Source organism: Capra hircus, chromosome 26 (genome assembly GCF_001704415.2).
Source record: "Capra hircus breed San Clemente chromosome 26, ASM170441v1, whole genome shotgun sequence".
Lineage (NCBI taxonomy): Eukaryota > Metazoa > Chordata > Mammalia > Artiodactyla > Bovidae > Capra > Capra hircus.
In genome coordinates, this window is record NC_030833.1 from 14391006 (window position 1) to 14416796 (window position 25791).

At 47.6% G+C, this 25791-nt stretch overlaps 1 protein-coding gene across 1 annotated transcript in view; it reads right to left on the minus strand.

Annotated features, from left to right (window-relative positions):
• SLC18A2 (solute carrier family 18 member A2) overlaps nt 1-24120 on the minus strand; it is a 44988-nt gene extending 20868 nt beyond the window's left edge. Inside the window, exons 1-10 of the mRNA XM_018041342.1 lie at nt 24049-24120; nt 23447-23582; nt 21553-21904; nt 12404-12462; nt 12019-12102; nt 11642-11734; nt 10639-10728; nt 10486-10529; nt 10356-10416; nt 3511-3606 (exon numbers count right to left, since the gene is read on the minus strand). Coding sequence (XP_017896831.1) covers nt 3511-3606; nt 10356-10416; nt 10486-10529; nt 10639-10728; nt 11642-11734; nt 12019-12102; nt 12404-12462; nt 21553-21904; nt 23447-23567 — 1000 coding nt within the window. The 5' untranslated portion in view covers nt 23568-23582; nt 24049-24120. The remainder of the gene's footprint in view (nt 1-3510; nt 3607-10355; nt 10417-10485; nt 10530-10638; nt 10729-11641; nt 11735-12018; nt 12103-12403; nt 12463-21552; nt 21905-23446; nt 23583-24048) is intronic.

A 25791-nucleotide genomic window follows, 5' to 3' on the forward strand; every position in this document is an offset into this window, starting at 1 on the left:
AAGACTCCTGTCAGTCACCATCACGGATGCTCAAAACCTAGAGACAAACAGAAGACCCTTCAAGCTTCTATAGAAGGTGGGGAATGAGGACACTGGCCTCCTCAACAGCGACCCTGGCTGCCAGAACAGGGCAGTGGCCTCAAAACTCTGAAGGAGGACTTCCCTGGTGGTGAAGTGGTTAGGGCTCCATGCTTCCAAGGCAGGGAGAGTGGGTTTGATCCCTGGTTGGGGAACTAAGATCCCACATGCCACACAGTGTGGTCCAAAAAAATATTTTTTTAATAAGATTCTGAAGGAAAAGCATTTCCAACCAAGAATTACATACCCAAACAGACTAAGTCAATCAAACTCAGGATAAAATTGAGGCAAGGATGCGTGTGTGTGTGCTAAGTTGCTTCAGTCATGACCAACTCTTTGCAACCCTATGGACTGTAGCCCAGCAGGCTCCTCTGTCCATGGGATTCTCCAGGCAAGAACACTGTAGTGGGGTACCATGCCCTCCTCTGTAGAGACACTTTCAGATATGCAGGATCCCAGAGGACTTTTACCTCAGGAAGCTGCTGGAGGATGCGTTCCAGCATAATGAGAATGCAAACCAAAGAGACGAGTGCAGGAGAGGAGGGTACAGGAAACAGCAGAGAGGCAAAGAAAATGCCCAGATATTAGAAGAGAAAAGTCTCAGGATGGCCTAGAGCACACGTCTGGACTGGAGACAGATTGATGTGGAACAGATGTCCACAAACAAGCAAAAACACAGAAAGGATAGGTCTGTGGTGCACTTGGCTGTATTTAGAGGGTCTCTCATCTCTGCAGGAGAGTTTGAGGGATATATTCACAAATGCTACACAGGAATCTAAGGAAATGGAAAGACAGCAATTACTACCTACAGGAAAAACAGGCAGCTTGTAAAAGAGAAAGAAACCACTAGTAGTCTACTAGTTAAGACTCCACGCTTCCACTGCAGGGGCCCTGGGTTCAACCCCTGGCTGGGGAACGAGATTCCACACACACTAAAAGGAAATAATCACAGAACCCTATACAGCTCATCTTTGAACAATATTTACACAGAGTAATGTCAACACTGAAAGCCAACGTTAAACAAAATCTGTTAGAGAATTGTTTTAGGAAAACAGAGGATGAGAAAACATGTGAGTTGTTTGTTTGATATGCTCAGGTAGAGCAATAATGGCATTAAAGCTTCATCTATTATATTAGGAAGCTGGTGGACAAGTCAGAAATTGGAAAATAAAAAAAATAAGAGTGTACCTGTTATTGAGAGACAACAAGGAATTAGCAGAAGAAACAACTAAAAGAGTTGAGGGTGAACAAAATTTGAGGAAGGGATTGGAGATGAGAAGGCATTGAGAAAAGACTGCTGTCTTTTCACTACGACTTGTATAATATTTTACTTAAAAATTAAGTACATGTGTAATTTTGATAAAAATTAAAATTTAACTGTGAAAAGTAAATCTATGCATTCTGACAAAGAAACAGGAAAAAACAAGAGGTCACACAGTGATGTACATGACAAGATTTCACATGGGTTGGGTTTTCAAGCATTGCACACAGATGGCACAGAACCAGAAAAGACACAAAATTGTTAACAGAGGACTGGGCTGGGAGAAGGGGAAAGATGCATATGAGATTTTTTTTTAAAATGTTACTTCCTCATTCCCTGTACTTCGGTTTTGAACAATAAGCATGAAAGCAAAAGTGAAAGTCTCTTAGTTGTGTCTGACTCTTTGCGAGCCCATGGGCTATACAGTCCATGGAATTCTCCAGACCAGAATGCTGGACTGGATAGCCGTTCCCTTCTCCAGGGGATCTTCCCAATCCAGGGATCGAACCCAGGATTGCTGCATTGCAGGCGGATTCTTTACCAGCTGACTTACCAAGGAAGCCACCAGTAAGCATGAATTACTCTATAAATAAAAAACACTCTAAAAAAATTCATCCTCTTAAAAACTAAGTTTGTAATGGATAAAGATGATGTGGTATATATATAAAATGGAATACTACTCAGCCATAAAAAGAATGAAATAATGCCGTTCCAGCAACATGGATGGACCTAGAGATTATCATACTAAGGGAAGTAACTCAAACAGAGAAAGACAAATAGCTTGTGATACCACTTATATGCAGAATCTAAAATTTGACACAAATGAACTTATTTAGGAAACAGAAACAGATTTAGACATGGAAGACAAAATATATAGTTGCCAAACAGGGAAGGTGGGGGAGGGATAAATTAGGAGCTTGGTATTAGCAGATACAAATTACTACATGCTGCTGCTGCTGCTGCTAAGATGCTTCAGTCGTGTCCAACTCTGTGCGACCCCATAGACAGCAGCCCGCCAGGCTCCCCCATCCCTGTGATTCTCCAGGCAAGAACACTGGAGTGGGTTGCCATTTCCTTCTCCAATGCATGAAAGTGAAAAGTGAAAGTGAAGTCTCTCAGTCTTGCCTGACTCTTAGCGACCCCATGGGCTGCAGCCCACCAAGCTCCTCCATCCATGGGATTTTCCAGGCAAGAGTACTAGAGTGGGGTGCCATTGCCTTCTCCACAAATTACTACATACAAAATAAATAAACAACAAGAGCCTACTCTACAGCACAGAGAACTATACTCAATATCCTGTAATAAACCATAATGTAAAAGAATATGTAAATATAAGCTTGGGCCTTCCCAGGAGGCACAGTGGTAAAGAATCTGTCTGCCAATACAGGAGACACAGAGACTCAGGTTTGATCCCTGGGTCAGAAAGATCTGGGGGATGAAATTTTCCTGGAAAACTCTGACAGAGGAGCCTGGTGGGCTACAGTTTGCAGAGTTGTGAAGAGTCAAACACGACTGAGTGACTGAGCAGGCACGCATGCATAACTGGATCACTCTGCTTCACACCAGAAACTAACAAAAAAGTATAAATCAACTATACTTAAATGTTTTGAAAAATTGTTTAGTTGCTAAGTCCTGTCTGACTCTTTAGCAGCCCCATCGACTATAGCCTGCCAGGTTCCTCTGTCCATGGGATTTGCCCGGCAAGAATACAAGAATGGGTTGCCATTTCCTTCTCCGGGGGATCTTCCTGACCCAGGGACCAACTCGCATCTCCTGCAACACAAGTGGATTCTTTACCACTGAGCCACTAGGGAAGCCCCCTTGAAAAAATAAAACTAAGTTTCTCGTTATTCTCTTTTCCATAAACTTGATTGCTGTCCACATACATTTAATACAATAGTTCAGCTGCAGAAACATGAGGAAATACTGAATGCATCTTTTCTCTCTCATTTCTGGTCTTTGTATTAACTGCACCTCTATCAGGCATGATGCAAAATCTGGAGTTGAAAGAAACCCCAAAGCTCATTGCTAATCTAAGCACTGATCCCCTTAAGTGTCAAACAGAAACAATCACTTTATCATCCTGCCACCAGCCGCTCAGCAGGGCTACAATGATGAGACCTACCCTGGGGAAACAGTTCTAGAATCAGAAGTGCCCAGCCCAGTCTTACCCAGCTGCCACTTGTGGGAACACATGGTCTCCATCATCCAGATCGGCAGGGCTGGCTCCAGCATGGCAATCCCCATGTTTGCGAAGCAGATGGACCCTTTAAGGAAGGAAGAGGGTTAGTGTCCTTCTGTTTGGGGTCTCCAGTGTCCCCTACCATTGCCAAATACAGCTAAATCCCATGTGCCCACAGCCAGAACAATCAGCTCAGAAACCCAGAACTTCTACTTTTGTAAGAATAACAGATCAAGGGGATGGTGGGGAGGGTTGTTTCTTTTTAGTATTGTTATTACTTAAGACAACTAGCAGCTCAGAGTCATAAAGTTTGGAACTGGAGAAAGGCTTAGAGATCACTAGGTTTAAATTTTCCCAATTTATTAGGGAAGTAATGTGCTTGAGGCCACTCAGCAGCTCAGACTGATCACACACAGACTCAGGCAACCTGAGGCTCCTACACTTTGTGCAATCACACAGATATTTCTAATGATGCCCCTGGTTGCTTGAAATTCCGGTGCATTTGGTACAAATATCCTGATGAGGAATTTTTCTTTTTAAACAACTATACCTATAGGGTAAGTATACATCATCACTGTGTTAACCAGAACCTTTTGTAAATGCAGAACCTTTGGGGAAAAAAAAACACACACACACACACCCTGCTGTCCCCATTATTCTGAAAGCTTCCTCTGCTGTGCGCTGTGAATCCTCTAATTTTCTAGACTTCTGATTCAAAGAACATCGTGCAACCATAATTAAGGTGCTTACAGATGAAGAAAGATTTTTTTTTCATTCTTTGTAAATTTAAAGACAGAACATAAAAATGATATTGAAATGGCTGGACTACCTTCACTCACCTACTTTGTGTTTCCTTAGATTTTTGTATTTGTCTATTTGACATTAACTATAGGGCCAAACTAACCAGGGTTGTTCATGTCTCCCCTGTGATCCAGAGCCCATATTCTGAGCTCCCTCTTTATCAGCTCTGACCCATGGCACCAGTGACCCCTCCCCACCCTAAATTCACCCAGGGAACTGGGGAGAGCACCCAGACTGGGATTATTGAAACTAGCCAACCCTAAGCTGCTTACCCTGCCCTGATATTCACACAGAAGCCCCTAGGATCTGGCCTGGGCTTTCCCCAGCCCCTTTCTGCCTGTTGACCAAACCAGCTCCCCATGTGGCCCTGAGCAGTGTGGCATGCTCCCTTTTCTTGGGAAACACAACTAACAAAATCTTCCTCCAGGATAGATCACATCCTGGGCCATAAATCTAAACTTGATAAATTCAAAAAAATCGAAATCATTCCAAGCATCTTTTCTGACCATAATGCATTAAGATTAGATCTCAATTACAGGAGAAAAACTATTAAAAATTCCAACATATGGAGGTTGAACAACACACTTCTGAATAACCAACAAATCACAGAAGAAATCAAAAAAGAAATCAAAATATGCATAGAAACTAATGAAAATGAAAACACAACAACCCAAAACCTGTGGGACACTATAAAAGCAGTGCTAAGAGGAAAGTTCATAGCAATACAGGCATACCTCAAGAAACAAGGAAAAAGTCAAATAAATAACCTAACTCTGCAACTAAAGCAACTAGAAAAGGAAGAGTTGGAGAACCCCAGAGTTAGTAGAAGGAAAGAAATCTTAAAAATTAGGGCAGAAATAAATGCAAAAGAAACAAAAGAGACCATAGCAAAAATCAACAAAGCCAAAAGCTGGTTCTTTGAAAGGATAAATAAAATTGACAAACCATTAGCCAGACTCATCAAGAAGCAAAGAGAGAAAAATCAAATCAATAAAATTAGAAATGAAAATGGAGAGATCACAACAGACAACACAGAAATACAAAGGATCATAAGAGACTACTATCAGCAGTTGTATGCCAATAAAATGGACAACGTGGAAGAAATGGACAAATTCTTAGAAAAGTACAATTTTCCAAAACTGAACCAGGAAGAAATAGAAAATCTTAACAGACCCATCACAAGCATGGAAATTGAAACGGTAATCAGAAATCTTCCAGCAAACAAAAGCCCAGGTCCAGACGGCTTCACAGCTGAATTCTACCAAAAATTTCGAGAAGAGCTAACACCTATCCTCCTCAAACTCTTCCAGAAAATTGCAGAGGAAGGTAAACTTCCAAACTCATTCTATGAGGCCACCATCACCCTAATACCAAAACCTGACAAAGATGTCACAAAAAAAGAAAACTACAGGCCAATATCACTGATGAACATAGATGCAAAAATCCTCAACAAAATTCTAGCAATCAGAATCCAACAACACATTAAAAAGATCATACACCATGACCAAGTGGGCTTTATCCCAGGGATGCAAGGATTCTTCAATATCCGCAAATCAATCAATGTAATTCACCACATTAACAAATTGAAAAATAAAAACCATATGACTATCTCAATAGATGCAGAGAAGGCCTTTGAAAAAATTCAACATCCATTTATGATAAAAACTCTCCAGAAAGCAGGAATAGAAGGAACATACCTCAACATAATAAAAGCTATATATGACAAACCCACAGCAAACATTATCCTCAATGGTGAAAAATTGAAAGCATTTCCCCTAACGTCAGGAACAAGACAAGGGTGTCCACTTTCACCGCTACTATTCAACATAGTTCTGGAAGTTTTGGCCACAGCAATCAGAGCAGAAAAAGAAATAAAAGGAATCCAAATTGGAAAAGAAGAAGTAAAACTCTCACTGTTTGCAGATGACATGATCCTCTACATGGAAAACCCTAAAGACACCACCAGAAAATTACTAGAGCTAATCAATGAATATAGAAAAGTTGCAGGATATAAAATCAACACACAGAAATCCCTTGCATTCCTATACACGAATAATGAGAAAGTAGAAAAAGAAATTAAGGAAACAATTCCATTCACCATTGCAACGAAAAGAATAAAATACTTCGGAATATATCTACCTAAAGAAACTAAAGACCTATATATAGAAAACTATAAAACACTGATGAAAGAAATCAAAGAGGACACTAATAGATGGAGAAATATACCATGTTCATGGATCGGAAAAATCAATATAGTGAAAATGAGTATACTACCCAAAGCAATTTACAAATTCAATGCAATCCCTGTCAAGCTACCAGCCACATTTTTCACAGAACTAGAACAAATAATTTCAAGATTTGTATGGAAATACAAAAAACCTCGAATAGCCAAAGCAATCTTGAGAAAGAAGAATGGAACTGGAGGAATCAACTTGCCTGACTTCAGGCTCTACTACAAAGCCACAGTCATCAAGACAGTATGGTACTGGCACAAAGACAGACATATAGATCAATGGAACAAAACAGAAAGCCCAGAGATAAATCCACACACATATGGACACCTTATCTTTGACAAAGGAGGCAAGAATATACAATGGAGTAAAGACAATCTCTTTAACAAGTGGTGCTGGGAAAACTGGTCAACCACTTGTAAAAGAATGAAACTAGATCACTTTCTAACACCGTACACAAAAATAAACTCAAAATGGATTAAAGATCTAAATGTAAGATCAGAAACTATAAAACTCCTAGAGGAGACCATAGGCAAAACACTCTCAGACATAAATCACAGCAGGATCCTCTATGATCCACCTCCCAGAATTCTGGAAATAAAAGCAAAAATAAACAAATGGGATCTAATTAAAATTAAAAGCTTCTGCACAACAAAGGAAAATATAAGCAAGGTGAAAAGACAGCCTTCTGAATGGGAGAAAATAATAGCAAATGAAGCAACTGACAAACAACTAATCTCAAAAATATACAAGCAACTTATGCAGCTCAATTCCAGAAAAATAAACGACCCAATCAAAAAATGGGCCAAAGAACTAAATAGACATTTCTCCAAAGAAGACATACGGATGGCTAACAAACACATGAAAAGATGCTCAACATCACTCATTAGAGAAATGCAAATCAAAACCACAATGAGGTACCACTTCACACCAGCCAGAATGGCTGCGATCCAAAAATCTGCAAGCAATAAATGCTGGAGAGGGTGTGGAGAAAAGGGAACCCTCCTACACTGTTGGTGGGAATGCAAACTAGTACAGCCACTATGGAGAACAGTGTGGAGATTCCTTAAAAAATTGCAAATAGAACTACCTTATGACCCAGCAATCCCACTGCTGGGCATACACAGTGAGGAAACCAGAATTGAAAGAGACACATGTATCCCAATGTTCATCGCAGCACTGTTTATAATAGCCAGGACATGGAAACAACCTAGATGTCCATCAGCAGATGAACGGATAAGAAAGCTGTGGTACATATACACAATGGAGTATTATTCAGCCGTTAAAAAGAATTCATTTGAATCAGTTCTGATGAGATGGATGAAACTGGAGCCAATTATACAGAGTGAAGTAAGCCAGAAAGAAAAACACCAATACAGTATACTAACACATATATATGGAATTTAGGAAGATGGCAATGATGACCCTGTATGCAAGACAGGAAAAAAGACACAGATGTGTATAAGGGACTTTTGGACTCACAGGGAGAGGGAGAGGGTGGGATGATTTGGGAGAATGGGAATTCTAACATGTATACTATCATGTAAGAATTGAATCGCCAGTCCACGTCTGACGTAGGGTGCAGCATGCTTGGGGCTGGTGCATGGGGATGACCCAGAGAGATGTTGTGGGGAGGGAGGTGGGAGGGGGGTTCATGTTTGGGAACGCATGTAAAAATTGAAGATTTTAAAATTTAAAAAATAAAAATAAAAATTATTAAAAAAAAAAAACAAAAAACAAAATCTTCCTTCAGCGGTGTTGACCTCTCTGGGTCATCACTCACTCATCTCCATAAACTGACAAATGAGATACACCAGGCTCCCAACTAACCCCTCCCCATGGCCAGGCTTCCCGGACCTCCGACAGCCTGACACTGAGTGCGGGCTGGGTCTCTGTACTTCCTCCATGGCGGGTAGGGGGGCACGTAGGAACAAGACAGGTCAGAGAAGGTCAGAGAAAGGCAGGGGCAGGAAGGTCACAGGCAACAACGCCTGCCCACACATCTGCCCCAAGGTGCAAGGTGGCGTCTCTGGGCCCCCACCTCTCACCACACATGTCCTCACCCCCAGTTCGGACAGCCAGGGCTCCAGGGGAATCCCAGTTCTGGAATGTTCCCTGTGTCTTGCAGGGGGCACACAGAGCGGCCCCTCCAGGAGGCGGTCATCACACTAGGTTTACTACCCTTTGGTCAACGGGTATGACAGACAAGGTCTAGACCAGGATCACATGCGTGCCACCTGAACCAGACCCAGTGGCAGATGGCTTAACAAAGTCTGCCTGGGTATATAGGTCAATCCCAATCTCATAATTCATCCCACCTGCTCCTCCCCAACTTGGTAACAAAACGTTCATTCTCTATGTCTATGTCTCTATTTCTGCTTTGTAAATAAGATCCTCTGTACCAACTTTTTCAGATTCCACAGGGATGTATACACACTATTGATACTATGTATAAAATAGATAACTAAGGAGAACCTACTGTATACCACAGGGAACTCTACTCAATGCTCTGTGATGACATAAATGGCAAGAAAAATTCAAAAAAGGAGGGATGTGCTTAGTCTCCCAGTCATGTTTTAATTTTTGTGACCCCATGGACTGTAGCCTGCCAGGCTCCTCTGTCCATGGGGATTCTCCAGGCAAGAATACTGGAGTGGGTTGCCAAGCCTGATTCAAAAAAGGAGGAATATATATATATATGTGTGTGTGTGTATATATATATAGTTGATTGCTTTGTAACACAGCAAAAACTAATACAACACTAGAAAACAACTATACTCCAATAAAATTTTTTAATATTAAAAAAAAATCAGCCTTCATGTCTGTGACCCCTGCTTAAACATACTTAACCCTAACAGGAGGGAACCCACACTGCACGGCTCCCCTGACCTCAAGGGCTGCTGCTGACCACTGTGTCCAGGCCCAGGCCACATAAGACTAGTTCCTCACGAGGCAGTTCCAGGCCCAGGTCACAGGGATGGTCCTGGGAGGATGGTCACTTGGATGGATACAGCCCATTATCCCCCACAAGAGCCACAGCACCCCAGGGCATCCTTTGAGCCTCTCTCTGCTAAGAACACAAAGGATGTCTTCTGGCCGCCACACAGGATACCCTCTGCAGAAAGGGGGCACCCCTGCGCCCTCCAGATGCCAAGGTGAAATCAGACCACCCACCTAAGATGCCTTCAGGGAGCCCATGGACCCATTCCGGAAGCTCAAGGCCAAACAGTGATGCCTGCTGACACAAACACAGCGAACAAGCTTGGCCCCAAACAATGCTCGTGGACGTCATCTCTCTGACTCAGACATCTTTGCCCCAAATGCAAAACAACAAAGGATCTTGGCTGTGTCAGAAATCAACGACGGAAGAAAAACATTTCTTCTGACGCGTGACCTCTTTGTGACTTTTATGTTTTTCTACAGCCCAAGGTTTCCAGCACAGAGAAGGCAATGGCACCCCACTCCAGTACTCTTGCCTGGAAAATCCCATGGACGGAGGAGCCTGGTAGGCTGCAGCCCATGGGGTCGCTAAGAGTCGGACACGACTGAGTGACTTCACTTTCACTTTTCACTTTCATGCATTGGAGAAGGAAATGGCAACCCACTCCAGTGTTCTTGCCTGGAGAATCCCATGGACGGAGGAGCCTGGTGGGCTGCCATCTATGGGGTCACACAGAGTCGGACAGGACTGAATCGACTTAGCAGCAGCAGTAATGTTTCCAGCAGCAAAACCAACACTGGTCCTCGTCACCCACCCCCACCCGCTTGATGGGGAAGTGCCGGGGTGCTGGGGGAGCCCCACCTGCAGCGATGAGGATGTATGGGTCCCTCAGCAGGGTGGTGAGCGGCGTCCCCTTCTGGCTCTGTCAGGAAAACAGGAGTTAGAAGAGGCCACGTGGCCACCACAGTGCCCACCTGGCCCTGCTGCTCACCTCTGGCTGCACCCGGGATGGCTGGAGCACAAAGAGCTGAATAGCTATGGGAGGAAAAAGAACAGGCGTGGCCCCAAGCACCTGCTCACAAGGATGCTGAGCCCGAGGTCCCCGAGATCACAGGCAGGGGTCCCAGGGGACTCACTCACTCACCTCCATCCAACAGCACCAGGGCAGCCAAGACTAGGAATGGAGCTGTCTTCCCCACAAACTCGTACAGCACACTCCCAAAGGGGGGGCCCACTGCGAGGAAGACAGAGCGGGGCTGGTACCGGGCCCAGGACTGCCGACCACCCGCTCGACCAGAACCATCTTCTTTGTGCTTCTCCCTCTATGCATGCTCAGTTGTGTCTGACTCTTCGTGTCCCCATGGACTGTAGCCCACCAGGCTCCTCTATCCATGGGATTTCCCAGGCAAGAATGCTGAAGTGGATTGCCATTTCCTACTCCAGGGGATCTTCCTGACCCTGAGAGCAAACCCTCCTCTCCTGCATCTCCTACGTTGGCAGGCAGATTCTTTACCACGAGCGTCACCTGGGAAGCACCTCTACTTGGTTCCAGACAGTATGTGAAAGGACCACCCTATATTCTGTTCAGGAGTGTTAAACCACCCTGGCAACTCCTCTAAGTGGTTTTACACCTGAGATATGGGCAAAAGCCTATGAGGGAAACCCCACAAGCAAAGGTCGGAGAGAAATAAGACCCAGGCACAGACATGCATAGGAAAATGGGCCAGGGAGGACTGCAGGGTCCTTACGAAGCAGCAGATAGGGGGGACTGTGGGCCCCCAGATGAAGGTCAGGAGTGTACAGAGAAGGCAGACGACCTGGATCTGTCAGGGAAGGTGCCTGTTCCTGGTCTGGGAGCTCAACCAGGGCAAGTCGGGGAGGCAGGCTCAGAAAGTGGGAAGGTCCTCAGGCGGGATGGAAACTCAGAGAATGTTCTAGGGCAGGGACCTTGGCAGAGCATCCTGTTCAAGACTCGTTTTCATCTGGATCGGGGAGAGAGGACTAGGGAGCCCAGGACCGCCCAGGTCAGGACACGTCCCATTTTTCAAAGCCTCCATGAAAGCAGGGAGGAAACAGAGGACACAGTGAAAAGGGGCTCAGTGTCCAACACAGGATAGACCCTTCCCTGTACGGCGGCCCTTACCCACCTAGGACCCCCATGGCCAGGCCTCCCAGGGCGATCCCCATGGCGTTGCCTCTCTCCTCGTCATCTGTGTACACGCTGGCCAGCATGCCCATCCCTAATCAGGGAAAGAAACGGTGACAGCCAAGCTCTGGAAGCAACAGAATTATCTTCATGACTCACAACCCCACCCACCCACAGCCCAGACTGTGCTCTTCCCACACCTGCCAGACCAATAAAACAAGGTCAAACAACATCCAAAAACCCAGCACCCACCACCACCGATACCGATTGCCTGAATTATTCCAGCTCATTCTGTAAAGGGTCGCCAGCTAAGGCAGGGCCCGGTCCTCCCATAGACCAAAGCCTCCAGGGCACAGACTTAGTCAGTTCCACACCTACCAGCTACAGAGGAGCAGGAGGAACCGATGCCCTGCAGGGACCTGGCGAACAGCAGGAAGGCGTAGCTGCGGGAGAAGGCGAACACTGCGGAGAGAGTGGCCAGGCCACGGTCAGTGTAGACCCGGCTGGCACGGTGACCAAAATCTGCTCAAACAGGACCTTTCTAAAGGCCTCCCATAACCTGATGGGGGTACTTCTGGATTAACCACATCATGCTTTGGTTCCCTGAAGACCTCACCCACCGTGAAGACCCTCACTGCTTTCTGCAGTTGTTGCCAACATACCTACCCCCACCCCCATCCCAGCTGTGTTCTCAATTCCCAGCTGGTGGTGGTCAGAGCCCACCCGGTGACCCAAACTCGGAAGGCAAACGTCAGACACTTACTAACTGTTGAGATGAACATGATGCAGAATCCTGTAAACATGGGAATTGGGTAGCCAATTCTGCAAAACAGAACCACAGAGAGAACCTAGTGACTGCTCGTATTTTGTTTAAGCCTTTCTATTGAGTTTCTCCTGTTAGCCTTTGGGATCGGGTGGATAAGCGTCTGGTCAACTTTTCTAAAAATTCATATAGTTGGTGCTTCCTCTGTGACCTTTTGGTGTTTGACTGTCTTGGAACGTGAATACATTTAGGGACTGCCACTCTGAAGGGAAATTTCTCTGGCATAAATGTTAATAAAATCTTGGCAAGTAACCCAGAACACATTCAAATACACAGCCCCTGTTCCCAGCATTCTGTAAAACTTTCTTTAATTAGAGTCTTGGCTAGAGCTTCCCCAGAGGGATGGCTGCAATCAAATGATTCTAGTAAAAGGTCATCAAGAGATTCCATGAGCAGCAGACACAACTGCAGTACGTCTAAGAGGCATCGGGAAATGAGGACATTTCCAAATCTATCTTCACCTTGACCCTGATACAGGCCTTGTTTTCTGTACAAAACTTTCAACATCCTAATTGCTCCACAAGACCACAAAGCACAGGGGTCTGCCACCAGGGAGACAGGAGAGGTGGGGAGACCTCAACGTCTGGGTATCACACCCTTGGCTGGATACCTGGCCTTGCCATTTAACTCAAATAGATCTCCCTCGAGGCTCAAAGAGAGACCACCACCCACTTCCCATAGATGGAATGTTAAGTCCCTTCAGTCATGTCCAACTCTTTTCAACCCCATGGACTGTAGCCCGTCAGGCTCCTCTGTCCATGTGATTCTCCAGGCAAGAATACTGGAGTGGGTTGCCATTCCCTTCTCTAGGGGATCTTCCTGACCTGGGGAGTGAACCCACATCTCTTCTGCCTTCTGCACTGGTGGGTGGGTTCTTTACCACTGGTACCACCCGGGAGGTGGAGTGGGTATGATATGACATGGCTATTAAACTGCTACCAGGGCACCTGGAACATGACAGATGTTTCAGAAATTTTGCTTCATCCCTCATTCTCTTCCTGTTTTCCCTACCTGTTTCTGCAGATTAAGCAAGCAGGTTGGTCCCTGTCATATAGATGGCACATGACAGTGAAGCAGCTTCCTGCCCCCTGGCCTCCTTTCTTCCAGGAACAAATCACAAAAAAGCAGGGGCCAGGACTGGCTGAGCTATAGCCCTAGAGAAGATCTGTGTCACAGCCCAGAATAGCCCTGAGCATCTCCAGGCCTCATCTTCCTCCAGCCCCAGACACTCAAGACCCTGGAGAGAAACCCAACGAGGAACAAGGAGCCCTGAGCACCAGTCATACAGCCTGGGAGGGCTCTTCTACTCAAGGCTGGAATGAAAAATCATAACAATATCTTCACCTAAGGTTGCACTCCATTCTCCAAGCACTTCCACCCATGAGCTCCCTGATGTGATAAGAGCAGATGGACCACTTCCACATGTTACAGATGAGGTATGAAAAACTGACTTGTCTGATGTCCTAGAGCTAATTCCATCCAGGGCCATTCCATCCAGTCCTTCTCCTTGCAGACTTACTTTACTAACCTCCCCAGGTAGCCAAAAGGCATATGTGGTTTTGAACAGAACCTTCTAAAAGTTCTGGTCCCACTTACATAATTTTTAACTGTTTCATGTGCATCCAGGAAACAAACAGCATCATAAAATCCTCGCATTCTCAGGCCATCACCACCCCACTAACTGATGCAAAGACTCCTCTACTGTGACCTGAAGTGAGCTTGTAACTCACAAAGCAGGCTTTGAAGCCAATTTGGTGAACTAGGGAAGATACCAAGGTGCTGAACTGCAGTTCTGATACCATCAAATGACAGCTGCTCGTCTCCACCAGCCCCGAGCCGACTGCTCTGTGCTCTCACTTCTGCAGGCAAAAGAAACCTGCTCACAACACCAGATCCAACATGGCACTAATGGAAACTGATGAAGGAAACTTCCAGGGGGCTCAGAGAGAAGTCACAGGCAGTTTATTTTCTCAGCAACAATTACATGTCCATAAAGAAGGCTGAGCGCCAAAGAATTGATGCTTTTGAACTGCGGTGCCGAAGAAGACTTTTGAGAGTCTCCTGGACTGCAAAGAGATCAAACCAGTCAACCCTAAAGGAAATCAACCATAAATATTCATTGGAAGGAGAAGCTCCAATACTTTGGCCACCTGCTGCAAAAGGCTGACTCATTGGAAAAGACCCTGATGCTGGGAAAAATTGAGGGCAGGAGGAGAAAGGGACAACAGAGGATGAGATGGTTGGATGGCATCACCAACTCAATGGACATGAGTCTGAGCAAACCCCGGGAGCTGGTGAAGGACAGGGATGCCTGGCACTTGCAGTCCATGGGGTCACAGAGTCGGACACGACTGAGCAACTGAACAACAACATTGCATGTCTGGGGGAAGAACAAACACACAACTACCCTGGAATGAACAGAGGCTTCTTATCCCTTTCAACATCCAGCTTGGAAAACCACTGACTTAAGTCAAAGCTATTGCAAAACCAGTAATATTACATCCAGTCGACAGCCCAGCCACTGACCAAGGTCACCTGGCAGGGCACAGCTGGTGTGAGTGCCTTCTTACCAGGAGGCTCCAGCACTCCCGGAGATAACAAGCATGCAGAGTCACCTGTGACCATCACAATTCCACGTGATAGCTGACTGCAACCCTATTTTCAGATGGCCACATGGAGGCTCAAGAGATTTAAGTAACTTGCCCCAAATTCAGGGCAGAAGGCATAATCTTGAGTGTCAATGAGGCCGGGTCCTGCTAGTATACACTTTGGTGGGGACACCAGTCGCAGGAGCAGTGGTCCACATGGGGTGCGTGGAACGTGGGTCCACAGCACCTGTTAATACCAGGTGGCTTGGTACCCAGAGGGCTGCACACTTATGGACGATTCTTTTAACCAAGACCAGGTGTTGTGTTTTTCTCTAAAAATGCAGCAGCTACTGTTGTGTTTCTCAGTTGCTTTCAGATTTTAATAAAGCATGACTGGAAAACCAAATGGCAAAGCTAGAAGGAAACTCAAAGGCTGGCCAGTCCAATCCCCTATCTTAGATGAGAAAGTCAAGGTTCAAAGGTGGAGCCTGTGACTCAGCCACAACTGCAGAGCAAGCCAGGTGCTTTGGGTATCACTGGGATCCTGCTGCTTCCTTCTCCTTACCAGACTCGTGTGCCCTATGCTTTCAACACTGGCCAAGCCACTGGCAGGGTTGCCCCGTGGCAAGTGCTGGGCAGCATCCTTCTCTGGAGCTCAGCCCCAAGGCAAATGCAGCCCAATGGGCAGCTCCTGGCTCTCCACCCTCAGACTGCCCTGTCCCCCTGAACACCTGCCTCAGGACAGCTGCCCAAGGCCCCAGGGTCACTGAGTGGTGGCCAGATGGCCACTGTCCTTTCTCCCTCCCCACAATGTCTCCTAAATGGTCAGAACCTCAACTGACATAGTCATAAATGTCTGATTTGGCCTCCTGCACCAATTCAATGCCATCTCAATTAAAGTGATACTGAGCTGAGCCATGTCTGATGCAGCAAACCTTTACCCAAGCATCCCATTATCACCCCCTCGTGAGACATCCTGGCCCACTGTCATCTCCACAGGGCATCAGGGAGCAGCTAATCCAATTGGAATAAGAGTAAAATTCGTATATTTGATTCCTAGAAGAGTGCAAAGCAATAAAAGTTATATGCATTATGTATCCATACACAGTCAGTGGAGAAACCCTATTATGTTCCTAAATTATCACTGGCAATCAATACTTGTTCTCTATGCTATGGACTAGTTTATCTTTACCTTATGTAAGCTCTTGTCCCAGGCTTGCTAAGATCTGCCTCGGTTCCCTCTTCTGGGTAAGTGACAAAAGCAAGGATGCAGAATAGGGGACAGAGAAGGGACAAACTGCCCCAGAGGAGACAAGAGGTGACATCTCCCTTTCCAACTATCTCCACACACTCCTCAACAGTGAACAGCAGTAAACAGAGAGGTATTTTACATTTCCTAGAGGCTCAGCGGTATGCAGGAGACAAAGGGTCCATCCCTGGAGCGGGGAGATCCCCTGGAGAAGGGAATGGCAACCCACTCCAGGATTCTTGCCTGGAAAATGCCACGGGCAGAGGAACTTGGCCGGCTATGGTCCACGGGGTCACAAAAAGTCCGACAGGGCTTGGAAGCTTGTGGTCAACCATTTCATAAATAAAAGAAAATCCTTAGGTTTAGCCCCTGGGTCTGTCTCTTTCAGTTATAACATGTGTGGAGCGAGCTACATGAGCCTTGAATTTCTTACTCTCCCGGGTGTTCCTTGATGCACAGATCACATGAGGGCTCTGCTCCCATGGGAAGGACCCAAATCCACACCCAGCTTGTTCTGATTTCAAAGCAAAGACTCTGTCACACCCTCTCCATCCTCACGATGTCCGGGATGGGAGATCCCTTCCCAGAATGGCTGATTTCCCTGTCCATGGAGATGCTTTTTGAAAAGGTCACTGCTTATTGCTACAGAACCCACTTCAGACCAACTGCCTGAAGCTAGAGAAAAAAAAAACAACACAAAAACACACAGTCGATTTGGTGGGGATTTCATGCCCTGTGGCTTTCTCCCTGTCGTTCAGATGTGAGCTAAGATTTGTGAGGAAGAATACCTGGCTTTCAAATATACTAGGTAACTATGGAAATAAATTAAGCCACTGACGCTGGTTTGATAAAAAGCAGACCACTGAGAGCGACAAGCTGAGGAGGGAGCTCTCTCCACCCCCCGTCCTCGGAGTTAACCCTTTCCCAAGCCGTCGGGTTCATTTGGCATATCTTGGGTCTAAAGATACAACTACTACGGAAGCCTTATGTTAAGCAAGTGAAGACCATGGTGCCATGTTCTTGACTTACGGAAGAGAGAAATGTAAAGATGCTTTTCACATTGTGTACCTCCCTGGAACATGCTTTTTATGTGTGGGTACCTCTAAAATCCACTTACTGGGCCAAATGACAACAGCTGTTGCTCACATTCATTTCACTCACAAGTGCAATCATGAAATGAACAGTTAAATTGGAATTAGAAAAGAAGTCACACAAGCCTCAAAGATGGCAATCAAGTCAAGACACACACCCACAGGCTTTGGAAAGTGTGTTACTGGACCTGTGATCACCACCCTCACCATAGTCAAAATGTCCTTTGTTCCCTATCTGGTCACAAATTATTCAGTGAAAATATACTACCTACAGAGGAAATGAAATGGGAATTACTTGTATCATCTAGCAGCCACGTGAGCATTTAAATACTTCCCAAGAATCGTCATATTTTATTTTCATGGTTCGACATGAGATCTTACCCAATATTTAAAACAAAAGACAGGAGGCTGCTTCCTGTTGTCACCCACTCACAAAAGCCACTCACACGGCAGCATCATGACCACAAACAATGGGGCGCTGGACTGTAACATGGGGGTTCAACGGGTTATGATGGGTGTGACATTGGGTGTCTCATTTCAGAGGGGGTGCTGCTTACAGCAAGAAGCTTTAGAAATGAGTGGCTCCAAGCTCCCTACTACATCTCTGGAGATGCCAGAGATCTCTTTTGTCCCCACTGTCAGAAGCACTGCAGAGACACGGGGAGGCTAGGCCAGCGTGCATCGTGGGATGGAAAAAGATAATTTTCTAGGCCAGGGAGGTGGGTGAGGATCGAGGTCCCTCACATCAGGCTGATTTTTCCTAGACTCCCTCCCACTGAATAAAAATAGCATCCAACAACTCACTGTTTGGACTTTTCCTCATTCAGCCTGGGGCACCGAGGGAGAGCCCAAGGAGATGCAAAAAAGGCAGATTTTACTTGTATTATTTATATTCCGTAACTAAAGGTACAACCTGGGTTAACAGTAAGCTGGTGGAAAGAACCAGAAGAGAGGAAGACATCAGCCAGAGTCTGGACAAATGCTTTCTCCTCCTGAGTTATTGTTCTAGTCGCTAAGTTGTGTCTGATTGTTTTGCGAGCCCATGGACTATAGCTAGCCAGGCTCCTCTGTCCATGGGATTTCACAGGCAAGAATACTGGAGTGGTTGCAATTTCATTCCACAGAGTCACTGAGGAATCCTATCCTTCAGGATCTAATGCCTGGTGATCTGAGCTGGAGCTGATGTAATAATAACAGAAGTAAAGTGCACAATAAATGTTACGTCACTGAATCATCCTCAAAGCACCCCTCACCCCCCACCTGTGGAAAAACTGTCTTCCACAAAACTGGTCCCTGGTGCCAAAAAGGTTGGGGACCACTACTATAAAAATACTGAGACAGCCCCCAAAGCTTTTGCTCAAGCTTCCTCAAGATCTGATGCTTCATGTTTTAACTACTCTTTAATCAAAAACATATTAACCAAGTGTAAAATGCTATTTTAAACTCAGTTCTTTACAACCCTGAAAATGTGAGTCACATATCTCGTTGGTAATTGCGGATGTGATTGGCACAAATTACATCAAAAGGCTATTTGCAATGGCTCACAAGGGAAGAGTCTGTAAACGGAAATATATTTATCACTTCTCTGAGCAGAGCCACAGAGTGCCCAGAAATGCTGCAAGTCCCCAAATTCATATCTACTGGGCTTGGAAAATATTGGAAAACATTACTTATCATGACCATGTTGGAGGGACAACTGAGTTTGTTCAATTGTTTTGCCTGCCTGCATTGATATTAAAATTTGTTTCAATTTCCACATTACAAGGCAGTGCTAGAAGATGAAGATTGTTTTGAAATTTGCTGGAGAGCTGGGAGAAATCAGCTAGGGAGGAAAATTTTGTTCTTGACAAGTTCCACCATACAAATAGACTAAATTTCACAGGTCACTAAAGGAAATTAGTTTTCTCTTGGAAGATAATTTTTTTTTACGAGGCCCAAACACAAGCCTTGCATGCATGCGTGCTAAGTCGCATCCAACTCTTTGCAACCCCATGGACTGTAAGACTGCCAGGCTCCTCTGTCCATGGGATTCTCCAGGCAAGAACACTTGAGTGAGTTGCCATGCCCTCTTCCAGGGGATCTTCCCAACCCAGGGATCGAACCTGCATCTCTTGCGGCTCCCGCATTTCAGGCAGATTCTTTACTGCTGAGGTGGCTACAATGTCAAAGTATTTGGAGTATATAATAGGGCAAAAGTCTCTCTGGTTTTAAACAAGCTCCTGCCCCTTGGCATAAGCAAAGCATTAGAAATGAGAATGGGATTTTTTTTTAAAGCTTTTCATTTGCCATTTACATTTGGAAGATTAGAACGCTCACATCATTTCCGCCGAGTTTCTAAGTATTGCGCTGTACAGCTAGTGACATTCATGTCCAAGTGATTGGCAAGGTGTTATTACAATAATGTCCTCAATTTTCCCATATAGTATTTGAGCTGTTTGCTTTCTCAGAATACAAAACCCTGAGCTGTTTTCTGTAATTATACCAGATGCATTTTAAGGAGCGCTCTTAGGGGTGAGAAAAGAAAGAAAACCCTGTAAACCACGGAGGTCTGCTTGGTTTTCCTCCCGAAGAACAGAAGAAATGCTGAACGCTACCTTAATAATGGTGCCTCTTGGTGGGCTCCCAGTGGGCCCAGCGTCCTGCACTCATTTGCTTACCATTTTATGCAGTAGCCTGATAACACTGCCACACAGCCTGCAGGCTGGATGTGGCCTGGGAGGGTTAAAATGGATTCAATGGCACACCCCGTCCGGAAAATCACATCACAGAGGTAGAAAAGGTACTTCCATCTGACTCACCATGGGGACCCTACCAGAAATCTTTGCTTCAGGGGATCGCTTGTGTGGAGGAAGGCAGGCCTGCTGTGGCCGCTTTGAGCCCTTGCCACCACCCCAGGCCTCGTTGCCTCATAGAGCCCCCAACCCTCCAGAGTTGGCCCCACTCTCAGCCACACAGGGCCCCTCTCTATTGTCACCATCTTGATATGATTAGCAATATTTTAATAGAAGACTGGGCCTTGGAGGAGGAAATGGCAACCCACTCCAGTATTCTTGTCTGGGAAATATCATGGACAGAAATAGCCTGGTGGGCTACAGTCCATGGGGTTGCAAAGAGTCAGACATGACCGAGTGACTAACACTTTTTTTTCCCTTTCCTGACTCTTCAACTTAGCTTTGGAATCTCTAGTGGCTCCCAAATGCTCCTGCAACAAGCGCCTACTCCTCTGTCATCTAGCACGTGGGGCTCCTCATAGCCCAGCCCCGCCCAGTCCCCCCAGACCCGCCCTCCTCAGTCCTCTGGACCCCTCTTTTGCTCTCTTTCCCACCTCTGGTCCTTGTCTCTGTTTGTGCGTCTAAGCCTGTTTCACAGGTAGGACTCTGGGAACCGCCCCCCTCCACCGTTTTTCACATCTCTGCTTTTGGGGTCACACTGTTTAGATGGTAGCCCACCACCACTGCTCACTCTACGAGCTCCCACTCTTTGCAACAGACACCTCCTCCCCTCTTTTGCAAGCCCCCTGTCCTGTGCTTGCAGCCCCCAAGACCTGGGCAGAGCCGGACCACCTCAGCTGGAGAAGAATAAATAGTAGCTGGATGGCCAGCTACAATGGAAATGTGAACCATTATTCAGAAAAAATGGGTCTCAAAAGACTCCAGAACATCCGGATTAATATAAAGCTCATGTGGGCAGCTTGAATTATCTGGGGAAAAAGATTCTCTTCGTTGGTGTGCACGTGGACACAGCTCAGCACGTGGCAGGGGAAGGTCCACTGCCCAGGGCCTCGGTGTCAGCGAGCTGCTTCCTCTATCAGCAGGACTATGGATCACATGCCACGTTCCCCATCTGGCCATCCACACGAGCCTTGACCACACCAGCCTGAAGGAAACCGCTTCGGCTGTCTATTGGGAAGTCCATGACCAGAAATGGAAGAGAAGAGAAAGCCACGTGGCACGTACAATCCCACGATGATGGCCACGGTGGCAATGAAAAGGAGCACCAAATGGGAAATCGTGACTGCCTCAAGATGGAAACGTAAGGTGAAGGAGACTGGATTTCCCCTCCAGCTTTGGATCTCCAGACTCTGATCAATGAATGAGAAACAAAAAGATCTGGAACAATATTACGAATATTTAGCTCCTTGACCGAAACAATATAACCTACCTGTTGGTCAACAGTCCTATGAACGGGTTGGTGAGGAGCTGGACAGTGGCTTTCGAGGCAAACAGCAGGCCGACCTGCACATTCTCATTCAGGAGGTCTTTGTCTTCACTGGGACAGTCGGAAGGGGCCGAGGACGAGTTAGTGACCATGCGCTGTGTGGTGGCCTCGTGCACCAGCGCCCCCTGAAGGTGGTCAGTGTTGTTCCCCGTGACCATGGTGGAGTTGTCATAATATGAGAAGATGTTCTGAAAGCTTCCGGGGGCGGAGGCTGTGAGCCCAGGCTTGGCGGTCTGGATTTCTAGAGCATCTTTCTCATGCTCAATGCTGTACAAGTAACTCGGGATGATGGGGACTGGGGATGAGAGCAGGACAACGGTGATTACACTGAAAGCCTCCCTGGAACCAAAGCCAGCAAACCTGTGGTCTTGTCAAATGCTAAATGAGACCCAGAGAAGTGGCGTGTCTGCCTCAGGAAAGGGAACCTCTGCACCAACACTGAACAATTTCATGCTGTTCAGCTCTGGGAAAGATTGAGGGCAGAAAGAGAAAGGGGTGACAGAGGATGAGATGATTAGAGGGTATCACTGACTCAGTAGACTTAAGTTTTAGCAAATTCCAGGAGATGGTGAAGGACAGGGAAGGCTGGTGGGCTGCAGTCCAAGGGGCTGCAAAGAGTCGGACACGACTGTGGGACTAAACAACAACAAGCTCTGAGAACAAAGCCCCAGAGGCTGTGAGAGCTCTCAGGGCCAGCAGACCTGACCAGCCCCAGAGTTCCCTGTGCTTCTTACAGGGCTCCTTCATAGGAATATTTTAGGAAAGGAAAGCAAGATGCAATCTGAAATCTAGTCTGTGCTGACCTGGGGTCAACCAGGGCTTCTCAGAAAGAGGCTAGAAAGACCTTTAAGTGAATGAATCAGGAAAACAGAAACCTAAATTTCATTATGTGTCTTAGAGAAAAAAAAAAAAATTAACCCGCAGGAAGTAATAATTCGGAAATTCTGCACTAGACTCACTTTATCTTTCTATTACTTGAGGGGGAAGCAGCAATGTTTCATACAACTTGGCAAATTTAAGACTTCCTGAGACTTTCACAAAGGAAAAGAAAGCTGATGTAATCGAAGCTTTGGGCATGTGTATAACAGAGGATTCAAGACAAAGGAGGACACAGGCCCTTGTTACTCTACTGGGATGAGCCCCAAAGCTCCCATATTCCTGGAAGTGAAAACCTGACTCTCTGATGCTCTGAAAACTGTCCAAAGAGAAAAACTTAGACAGGGGAAATGACCCTTTAAAAAGTCATTTTTCATTCATTAAAAATTGGGATATTTTTCAGGAAAATATGCGTGCCAAACCTGTTGTTCATGGGGCTAATTAAGAGACCTGGATTTCAATTATGTAGCTGTTTAAAAATCTATTACAGCAAAAAAGATGAAAACCAACAGTTAAAACTGCTCTTGATAGGAGTCCTGACGTGTCCATGTCCCTTCCTTCTATGGAGGGAGGTATGCTGACCTGTTCCTTTAGGTGACAGACCACATTATTAACCCACCTTTTTCGGGGCGGCGTAATAATTATTATAATATTATTGTGAATCCTGGAAATGGCTCTTCCTTCGTAGAATATTAAAAAAAATTTTTTTTAATCGCGTTGAAAGTGACAAGGGGAAGCAGGAAATTATCAGGAGGAAACATAAGTTCTTAGTTTTATCTGATGTCACGTTTTTTTGACCAGACCTCCAGGAAAACGAAGCCGCGAACGCGGCCACTAGCCTAAGCTAGGCGGTCTTGGGCGGGGAACGTCTTTATGAAAAACGTATTCTCTCCAACCTGCCCGCACCGCGCCGGGGTAAGCGGGGCGCGCCGCGGGACTGGGACGCCGGGTCTGTACGTACCCACAACCGTGAGCAGCATGTTGTCCAGCAGCAGCGCGAGGAACACGATGAACAGGATGAGCTTCCGCGAGTGCCGGCTCTCCTGCAGCCGGCGGAGCAGCGCCAGCTCGCTCAGGGCCATGGCTCCCGGGCTCGGCTGCGGGCGCGGCGCGCGGTCAGGGGCCGTGCGGGGCCGCCGGCTCCCCCGACCCCAGGGCTCGCCCGGCCCGGCCCGCCGGAGGGGCGCTCGGGGAGCGGGGCTCACCGGCGGCACCAGACGGTCCCCGGCGTCCCCCCTCGGCTCACGTGCGGCGAGCGCGTTCTCACCGGCACCTGCGCTCCGGAGGTAAAACGCCCGCGAGCGCCGTCGGGGCGCGATCCCCCGCCACGGCCGGCGCTCCGCCGCCCGCGCCCACCTCACCCTCCGCGCGCTCGGAAAGGGCCGCGCGCCACCCGCGCGCCAGGCGTCCTGCACCTCGCTGTCCCGGGACCCCTCGGAACCCCGCGCGTGGCGCCCCCGGGGGCTTCCCCTGTCCTCGGCCGGGCCCCTCTCTCCCGCGCGTCCGGGCGGCGATCAGTCCCCAGCGCCGAGTCCCGCGGGCGGGGAGCGGGGTCGGCCTTACCTCGGGGTGGTCTGCGGCTGCCCGCCCTGGCCGCCGTGGGCTCCGTCTGGCCGGCCGGCTCCGGTCGCAGTCTCCACCCCAGCGCCCGGCCGCCGCCGCTCAGTTTACCCGGTCCGGCTCTGACGTCACGGCCGGCGCGGAGCGGGGGCGGGGGGCTGGGGCGCCCCGGCCTCCGCCCTCCCAGCGCAGTAGCTTTCCTGTCCCCGCCCCGTCCCGGACCCGGCTTTGCGCCTGGACTCTGGAGTCGCCCCGTCCCGAGCAGACCCTCGCCCCTGTCTGGGCACTTCGCCGTGAACCCTGGGGACACCGGCCAGGGTGAAGCGGATGGGTCTCAAAGGGAGGACGTCAGGAACCCCAGGGCGAGGGCCAGGATGAGGAGCAGGGGATTAGTGCTCTTATCTGGCCTCAGTTAGGAGCTAACGCTCTCGTTGAGCCTCCGTGTTCCTGAGGACGTGAAGCCTCTTCAGTGAGTGTGCCCGGGACGGAGGTTGGGGTTGGGCGGCCGCGGACAGACCTGTTTCCTGGAGAAGCCACCCAGTACCCCAGCACCCCTCCCCTCTCCCGCCTCCGGATCTTGGTGCAAAATGCCCCTCGGCCTCTTTGACCATTGGGTCCTTGGATACCCTCCAGATGATGATGTGGCAACGCGGGGGGTGGGGGGAGAGAAGAGGACATCCCTCAGCATCACCCCCACAGTGAGAGTGAGGAAATGAGGGCCCCAGGCCGCTGAGTTCAGGTCCCAGAAAGGAGGACCATGTCCCTGAGCAGGGGGCACTGGAGACTAGGTGAGTGCCTGGTGCCCGAACAAAAGGACCCCGTGGGCAGCTGCCCAAGCCCTGTGCGCCCTAGTGCTCTCCGCTCAATGTTTTCGGGGGATTCTGGAAAAGGGCCTGTTTGTGGCTGACCTGGAGCTGTCATCCTCACTACCAAAGGACAGGAGCCCTCTTTGATGTCCAAGTCCCTCTATTTTATAAAGAGAAACAGACAGACTTCCCTCCTGACACGGCTGGAGCCTTGGAGACCCTTTAGGGGGCGGGAGGAGCAGAAGGTGTTTTCTTGGAAAGCCACTTAGAATAAACGTTATCTGCTGCGACTGCAGCGGTAGAGTCTGGCCATGTTTTATTAATGTTTGCTTGTCAGCTGGAGGCTGCTGAGAGCGGCCGGGTGCTGTGTGGGGCTCCCCTCTCTCTGTACCTCCTGCCTTCCTTCCAGACACCCCCTGTGCCATCCCCAATGTGAGAGAAATGGTTGGATAAGTAAGTAGGTCAGTAACATGGGGACTCTGGGATGTCCCAGGATGTGGGCAACTTAAATATTAAACGGGGAGGAGGGGAGGAAAACTACTTAGGAGAGAACAGCTGGCAGGGAGCTGTTTGAGATGGCTGAGAAGGGTGTCACGTTCATGGGGTGGCCCAAAGTGCCTGGAGTTTCAGAACCAAGACACAGGACCTGTCCCTCTGCTCCCTGGGCCAGAGAGGTGTCATGGTTATAAGGATGCCTGGGGCCAGTCCGCTGTGTCCTTGATTGGTGACCTCGGGCACATTATGTATCTTCTCTGTGCCTTAGTTTCCTCATCTCTGAAACGGGGATGCCAACTGGACATGATGCCAACTGGACATAAGGCAGTGTTGTTGTGGGGATCCACAGGGATTCCTTAACACAGTGCCTGGCACAAAGTAAAAGTCAGCATCCACCGTTCATCCACCCAACAAATATTTATTGAGCATTGACCACAACCAGGCA